This window comes from Helianthus annuus, chromosome 11 (assembly GCF_002127325.2).
Source record: "Helianthus annuus cultivar XRQ/B chromosome 11, HanXRQr2.0-SUNRISE, whole genome shotgun sequence".
Classification (NCBI taxonomy): Eukaryota; Viridiplantae; Streptophyta; class Magnoliopsida; order Asterales; family Asteraceae; genus Helianthus; species Helianthus annuus.
Genome location: NC_035443.2, coordinates 33,040,889 through 33,049,449, shown reverse-complemented (window position 1 = coordinate 33,049,449; position 8,561 = coordinate 33,040,889). Strand labels below are relative to the sequence as shown.

General features: G+C 32.0%; 1 protein-coding gene across 10 annotated transcripts; it reads right to left on the bottom strand.

The window, feature by feature from the left end:
* Nucleotides 1-1,376: 1,376 nt before the first annotated feature.
* On the bottom strand, nt 1,377-7,723 carry LOC110889972 (purine permease 3). Of its 10 annotated transcripts, XM_022137541.2 has the most exons (5): nt 7,446-7,723; nt 4,722-4,763; nt 4,583-4,598; nt 2,497-3,250; nt 1,377-1,811 (listed from the first exon to the last, which is right to left on the bottom strand). In XM_022137541.2, exons 1-5 carry the CDS (start codon nt 7,549-7,551, stop codon nt 1,485-1,487), a joined length of 1,245 nt encoding a protein of 414 aa, XP_021993233.1. In that variant the 5' UTR covers nt 7,552-7,723; the 3' UTR covers nt 1,377-1,484. The 10 variants fall into 10 exon arrangements, with proteins under 10 accessions (XP_021993233.1, XP_021993234.1, XP_035835594.1 ...); XM_022137542.2 differs by lacking the exon at nt 4,583-4,598 and having other exon boundaries at nt 2,497-3,263; XM_035979701.1 differs by lacking the exon at nt 7,446-7,723 and having other exon boundaries at nt 2,497-3,263; nt 4,454-4,598; nt 4,722-4,838.
* Nucleotides 7,724-8,561: the final 838 nt, after the last annotated feature.

Genomic DNA, 8,561 nt, shown 5'->3' with positions numbered 1-8,561 from the left:
AAATTATTATTAATAATTAAAAATTAATAAGTAATAACTTGTCGTGTTACTATTCCTAAGTTTCGGTTGTTATAATAAAATAATAATAATAATAATAATAATAATAATATTTAATATTAATATTTCTATACTAATAAATGAAAATCTTTTTTGGACACGTGTCACTTCCTGGCGCAGTCTCATCTTATTTTCCTATTTATCTCTCATATTAAATAATAATAATAATTTTAAACAAAACATTAGATAAGAATAAATATTTGTTTTCTATAAATAATTTTAAACAAAAATTTAGATAAGGATAAATGTTTGTTTTTATTATGATCATATTAAATAATAATAATAATAATAATAATAATTTTAAACAAAAAATTAGATAAGAATAGATATTTGTTTTTCTACAGATAAATTTAAACAAAAATTTAGATAAGGATAAATGTTTGTTTTTATTATAAGTAGATTCGTAGTTCATTTTTAAAAGATAAATCTTGACCACTATATGTGTTAACATATATATATTTTTTTATTATTTATTATATAAAATAACATTTATTTAAAATAAAAAAAGTAAAATGTTATAATAAGTAAATAGTATATCAAAGTTCATTTTTAAAAAATAAACTTGACGATTGTATGTATTAACATATGACATTATATTTTATTAAATCCGTGCAATATACGAGTTTTTTTTAAGATATATTTTTTTTATTATTATTATATAAAATTATATTTATGCAATCCATGTAATACACGGGGTTCTAACCTAGTAATCATTAAAGGAGAATGCAATATTTCGTGCTTTTCATTTATTTAAATTAAAAAAAAAATCATTCTCATCATATGTTGAATTTCATATATCTTCTTAGGGGAAGGTTCAGATGAAAACGACTGGTTAACGCGAAAACTCAAAAACTAATTAAAAAAGCCTAAAAGACATACCAATTTTTTTATTTATTTATTTTTTTTGCATACCAATTTTCGCTATTTAAATTATATAAAAAAAACTTTTTTTTCAAAAAAAAATATATTTTGTAGTGCACATGTGTAATAGTACATATGTGTATGTGTACTACACATGTGAATTATTACACGTGTCCACTACAATTTTTTTTTTTTTGACAAAAGTTTTTTTATATATAAAAACTAGCGATTTTTAATAAAAAAATTGAAAAAAAAAATTTTTTGTATGTTTTTTAGGTTTTTTTAGGTAGTTTTCGTGTTTTCACGTTAAAAGTGGTTTTCATTTGAACTATCACCTATTTTCTTATATACCTCATCTTTCTAAATGATATATGTTACAAAACTAAAAAATTTATACTCTATAATTTGATATTATTCTTGTAATATTTTTTAGAAAGCAAAAGGTAGGATTTACGATGTATCAAAATAAAAAGCAAAGTCATGGTAGAACCAAACGTGTTTTATAACAGAGCTATAACTTTACATATAGAGTAATACAAGCACATGCAGTGGACTAGTTGCATGTTTCATGGTACCGAACCTACTTCAAGGCCACGCTTCATCTTCTTGACCTGTTTAAACTCTCCATAGAAGTAGGAAACGAATCCCCAAAGCGATAATGCGAGAGAAAGTCCTTTTTCCACTTGAAACTTCTCATGGAAGAACAAAACCGCTAACGATTCAGTCACGGGGAGAAGTGTAGCGATTATTACTCCAGACAATAACGACGAGGCGCAAAAAATGACCCCGATTGCTCCCAAGAAGAAGAATTGCCAAAGAAGGGAATTAGCTGAGAGAATCACGTAGTATGTCACTTCCCCGAGCTCAAAGTTCCTTGCTTCGTGAGGAATTGCCTAAACAAGATGGTAACAGTGTTTAGATGTGCGTTTTTGAAAAGATTATATATATGTCATCTATTTCGTAATCAACATAAGAAATTGTGTTGTAAAAGATAGTTTTTGGACATAATTGTCTTGTTTGAATTTGTAACAATAGTTTACTATTGGAGTGTGTGAAAATTGTTTTATTTAAAGAGGTCAAAAAAAGGTGACCAAAAAATACAAAATTATTGTTTAGAAAAGAGAAAAGTTCTTAAACAGAGTAAAAGTTTCTCAAATTAGGTTTTTTTTTTTGGAACGGCGAATTTCATTAACAACGCTAGCAAGAAGCTTGACATTGGATCGGTTACTAATCCAAAAAAAAACTAAGAGCTTTTATATCCCCCATTAGGTTCGGAAGCAAAATTTATTTTTTCTGTTAACTCTTAGAACCTCTTACACCAAAAAAACTAAAGGGGCCCCACTAATACCCTGTTAATTAACTAGTGGGATAAGGTTGAATACAGCCTGCGTAAGGCAAGTGACCTTTAACGGGTTAAAGCCAGAAAACTACTAAAGTTGAATTCGAACCGACCTCTACTAGAGGGACTCAAAACACTTACCAATGCGCCAACCCCTTAGAAGGTTTTTGATTAAATTCATCAGTCTGACTGACCAATCAACACAACTTATTAATTGATATAAGGGGGGCTTGGTCTACCTTGAAGTCGTGGTTGATCAGCATTCCAATAGTACAAAAGACAGTCGCAAAGAACGACATAACGATCTGCATCTCCATAACCAAGGAGTAAGTAATGGGTTGTTTAGCTTTCTTGAAAGTTAGCTCTATCGATGGTAGAATGAAGCCATACAAAGCCGAAGCTCCTAATGTCATGAAAAAACCTTCATAGTACTTGATGTTAGATTCATGATCGGGCCGATCAGTGCTGGAATGAAGTGCAAGAATCACAGCACCAATAGAAAGCAAAACCACAGCATTGATTGTATAAGCAGAAAACTTTTGTTTCACCAAAAGAAACGCAAATCCAGCTGTAAACGCCAACTGGGTGGCGATTATCAAAGCAGATGTCGAAACTGGTAAACGAGACACGCCATAAGCAGCCAGATAATCATCTAAACCGGTCAAAACTCCAAGAATAGCACAAGGAAAGAAGACTGATGGCTTCAAAGAGATCAGCTTGGTTTCTTGGCTTCCATTTCTTCTTTTGTACCAAAAAGAACAAATTAGTGGGATGATTAAGAACGGCCAGCCCGCTGTTAGCAAAAAGCTCGATATCCATATACGTTTCCCGCCTTTAACAAAGTAAAGACGTTGAACCAACGGGCCACCGCAGTTGCCTATTCCCAGCATTATGCAGTTCAAAACAAGTAGGGCCTTCTTCATGGGTTTGCTCATCTTGTCATTGTTTTCTTCTTGTTTGTTGATTGTATCTCTTGTTGCCATCTTCTTAAATCTTGCAATGAATTCTTTTCTTTAAGAGTTAATTATATCACAGTTCACAAAAATTACATGTGTTTTTTTTTTTTTTTTTTTTTTTTTTTTTGTCGTTTAACACAACACAAACCTAGCATGAATATTTTGGTTTGGATTTACTCTAAACCAGTCGGGTCAGTTTCGGGTCAAACCCATTTGGGTTGACCTATTTAATCCATTTGTTAATTGCGTTTTAATATCATAAAACTAAAATGGTATAGTTTTATGCTAACAGTTAAAAATAAAAGAGAGATCGAAATCAACATTTATAACTTAAATGTAGTGGTTTAACATACATTTGTATTTTTTTTTTTTTTTTTGTAAATTGATAAGTAAAAATATGAAGGTAGTGTTCGTGTAATATTGAGAATATGCATGTTGTGTTCGGATTCATACGTCTGACATAATTTTCGGGCTCATGTTAGGTTCGACCCACAACCCAAGATGACAACAGAATTTACATTCCAAGTGTGTAAGAAAAAAAAATTTTCTTTTCCTGAGTAACGTACAAACAAAATTTATCATTATATTAGAAAAATATGGTTTAGGATCAAATACAAAGGCTCTTAAAAATAAAAAGTGTACAAACTACAAAGGCTTCTAAAAATAAACCCACCATACCAAAAAAAAATAAAAAACCTAAACACCCACTACAGCAAAAAAAAAAAAAAAAAAAAAAAAAAAAAAAAAAAAAAACAGAAAAAACAAAAAAAAAAACAAAAAACCTAAACACTTTCAGTAGGGGTATAAAATGGGTCTTAATTGTTCGTGGGTTGCACGACTCGAAAATTTTACACGAAGGCGAAAATAGTGTCATACATAAACCCAAACACAATACGTTTATTCGCACGTTAACACGAGCTTGGCCCGTTTAACTCAAAAAGACAATTTTATTACTTTTTCATATTAATACTTCAAATATCTAATTTAAAAACTATTTTTGTCTCTAAATTTAAAAACTATTTTTGTCTTATTGAGTCAACAATGCTTAAAATATGCAAGTTTAATTTTAAACTTTTTTTGGCATAAAAATACGGACATAATATAAGTTATAATATAAACACATTTACAAAAATAAAGAAATGAGTTAAACGGGTGAGTATTTAACTAATCATATTTGCAGGTTTGACTGAAAATTGACCCGAACCCATTAAGACTAAAACGCTATAAATTCTTGTTCCACCTTTACTTTTAGAGTTTAGACTGACAGACTTTCTAACATTTGAGGGTTGGAAGCTTTGACTTTCTGAATCCAACTGCAGCTTTTAATCTACTTTCACTGCAAGGTGAGTCAAAATGACACAACACTCACCTTTCACAAAATTTGTCTACAATATTAAGTCAAAATCAAAGTAAATACGGTCAAAATCCAGTGAAAAAGTCAACAATTACACCATTTATCACATATAGAATGAATCCTTACAAGAGATATCAGAGTTCAAGATTATTACCTCTTTCAGGTGCAGAAATCAGACCAGTTCTCCAACAAATTGCTGCTCAATATGGAAGCAAGAACACAAAATTTCAGCTGATTTGAGAAATTAAATGAATGAACTTGAGGCAGATAAGTAGCAAATAAAGTGTGATGTAAAGTATACACTTGTAACACTTTTGAGTGTGACATGTTGATCACGCGTCCTCCCAATAATGTCGTGACACCTATGGATTCATTCCCAAATATTTCAATTTACATTATTCTTTTTTCATTCTAATCATAGGATGTTATAATCCCATCTATGTGAACCATTCAATGTGATCTAAAAATCATAATTTTGATCACATCCAAACCATCTTGAATTCACTAAAAATACAAATAAAATATCAATAAAATATATTCGGACTTTGTCACGCCACATCAGCACCACGTAGGTTTCAGAGCAACAATGGCGCCCCTTAACATCAATAGTGTGTGATAAAGCCCCCATAACCACCCCCGTTCAATAAATTAAAAACAAATAAACTAAACAAAAATATCTGATTGGATGACAAAAATGTGGGCCCCCCCCCCCTTTTCGTTTAGCGCTTGTGAACCTGTTGGCGAAGCCAAGGGTGGCGGCCCTTGATGGCAGAACCGGGACAGTGTGGGGGCGCCATCATGCCTCGGTGGCATGGGGAACCACCCCACACTGTATAGTCTAACACCTAACCCTTCAATGACTTTGTCAATTAAACCCGTTCCACGCTTGAATTATATTTAGTTTGGTTTAAATAGTCCAAATGTTAATAAGTTTGGTTTAAAGGAGGTGTATAGTCTAACACCTAACTTTAATGACTTTGTCAATTAAACCCGTTCCACGCTTGAATTATATTTAGTTTGGTTTAAATAGTCCAAATGTTAATAAGTTTTCATGTAAAACCCGAATTCAATTTATAAATTTAATTTCATAGTTTGATAAACATATGGTAAACCAAGGGGGCCCACTAAACCTCCGCTCACGTAATTTATAAGAATATTTATCGTAAAAAGATACATTAATTGGTTGCCTTTCTTTTAAATAAAAGTAACCTATTTGCAAACGTTATCATGGTTGAGTTATAATATTCTTGAGTGGATTGATGATGCATTTCACACCATCAAAATTTAAATAGTGGTTTCAGACACTTACATAATTGTTTTTGTTTTGCTTTTAAAATAACTAAAAATTAACCATTTGTTACATTTTTACTATTTTTGTGGCTACATATACATGAAAGCGAAATGTAAAATATCATTTTGCATAAATTTCTGATAAAGGAGGTGGTCCATACTGTCAATTGAGAAGAAACGGGCTATTTTTTAGAAATAGGGTATGCATACCTTCTATAACAAAATAATTATAAAAGGTTGAAAAAACATATTTATTATCTAAGGGGGCCGCTAGAATGAGAACCACCTCGAGTTGTAAGAACCGCGAGAACTACACCCCACGGAGGGGCGTTCGGCGCGATTTTTTTTTTACAAGTAGATGTGTGCATTATAAACACGGCCGTAAAAAATCACGGCGAACGCCCCTCCGTGGGGTGTAGTTTTTTACACCTCAAGTTTGGTGTTTTTTAATTTTTTTTTCTTTTTTCTTTTTTTTTTTCACCAAACTTGAGGTGTAAAAAACTACACCCACGGAGGGGCGTTCGCCGTGATTTTTTACGGCCGTGTTTATAATGCACACATCTACTTGTAAAAAAAAAAATCGCGGCGAACGCCCCTCCGTGGGGTGTAGTTCTCGCGGTTCTTACAACTCGAGGTGGTTCTCATTCTAGCGGCTCCCTATCCCTATTATCTAAAATATAGTAAAAGTTACATATTTATCTTTCATAAGTTTCTTTAATTTCCATGCATCTTGTTAACTTGTTTTACACTAATCATCTAACATTTCAATATTTTCTTTATAGAGTAAATTACAAGTTTTGTCCTTTATCTTTACAGCAAATTTCAGGCGCTGTCCTTTAGGAAAAAGTTGACAGACGGTGTCCTTTACGTTTCAAAATCTTGCAAGTTTTGTCCTTTAGACCAAACCAGGTTAGGAATCTCAGTTAAAATACCTCATGTGCAAGGCACATGAGGGTAAAATGGTCATTCCCTCTTAAATCATTTAATCCCCCATTTAATTTAACATTTATATGGCACACCAACCACCCACCAACACAAAATCATCTCTCTGCAATTCAACTAAATTCAAATCACATTTTAAACAGTTCACTCACATAACCTTCAAATTCTCACTAAACTCCATGGCTTCAAAGAAACTTAAAACAATACTTAAAAGACCCTTTAATAAACTCCATGGCTTCAAAGAAACTTAAAACTTAAAACAGTTCACTCACATTTTAAATCATTTAAAAGACCCTTTAATATTGAAATACTACTAATCTATACCTGTTCTTGAAGATCAGGAACAAAATTAACCTCAACATCCCCTGACACATCCAAGCACAACTCATCCACACTAGAAGATTCGGAACTCATTCGCGATAATCCACCATTCATTATTTTATTTCTTTGAAGCCATGGAGTTTCGATGCCAAACCTTGGGAATCCCGCCACATAGTGAAAGGTATAAACAACTCCTCAAATTATCACAATTCAACTAGCAATTCCACTATTATTTCTTTCCAAATCCCACTAAATCAACGCAATTTCCACTACAACTCGAATCAGCCAAACTCAAAACTCTAAATTTAAAGGATCCAAATCGAACCTGGCAAAATCAGGTTGATGACCCGGATTGTGCTGAGATTCGGGTCGGATCTCGATCTCTGCAGACTCGTCAACAATTTCCTGCATAGTGTTCTGAATAAACTCATCGAACGAATCAAGCTGTTGATGAACAAGACCGTTTTCTTCGAAATATGGCCCAGGCATCCTCTTGAGTTATATCTTCTTCCTCATCGTCGTATCCTTGATCGTACTCTTCTTCCAAATCCATAATCTAATCGTTATCAAATCTAGAAGTCTGGTTCGAATTTTTTAAAGGGAAACAGATGTGTAGACGGCTGGATATAAAAGGGACTATTGGGTTGGTGAGGGTTATAAATGAAAGGGTTGAGAGATAAAAAGACTAGTGTGCCCTCATGTGCATTGCACATAACAAAAATTAACTGAGATTTCTAACCAGGTTTGGCTTAAAGGACAAAAAGTGCAAGATTTTGAAAGGTTAAGGACACCGCCTGTAAACTTTTGGTTTAAAGGACAGCGCCTGCAATTTGATGTAAACATAAAGGACAAAACTTGTAATTTACTCTTCTTTATAAAAGACCATAGTTAATGTTGTTTTGATAGCCTATTTAACCCGAGTAGAAGTTATGCAAAACCTTTAACAAGTCCATGAATAGTTCTTCAAGTTAAGTTAACAAAATTTCTTGAATTTAGAGGGGGTATTTGAACACAAAGGTTGATTTCTGACACTTAACTATAGATGTGGCATCCATTTGTTTTGTATAACTTTATATTTTTTTATTACTAACTTACAAATCCGTGTATTATATGAGTTAAATCAGTGAAATATTATATAGTTATTAACAAGTGAGAAAATAAAGGAAATAGTTGAGAAAATAATAAAGAGAGATGGGGAAATTAAGATTTAATATTTAGTTTTTAATAAGAGAGAGAAACAAAAAAAATATAATTTAATGTTATTATTTAACATGAAAGAGAAGCGAGAAAATAAATGTTAGAAGACCACTAAAAGTGACATGTATCGTTAAAGATTTTAATTTATTTTATAGTACAAAAGTATAGATATCGATATGGATTATAACATTTTAGACAGGTTTAATTTTCCATAAGCGTTAGCAAATGGATGATGGTTTCCTTT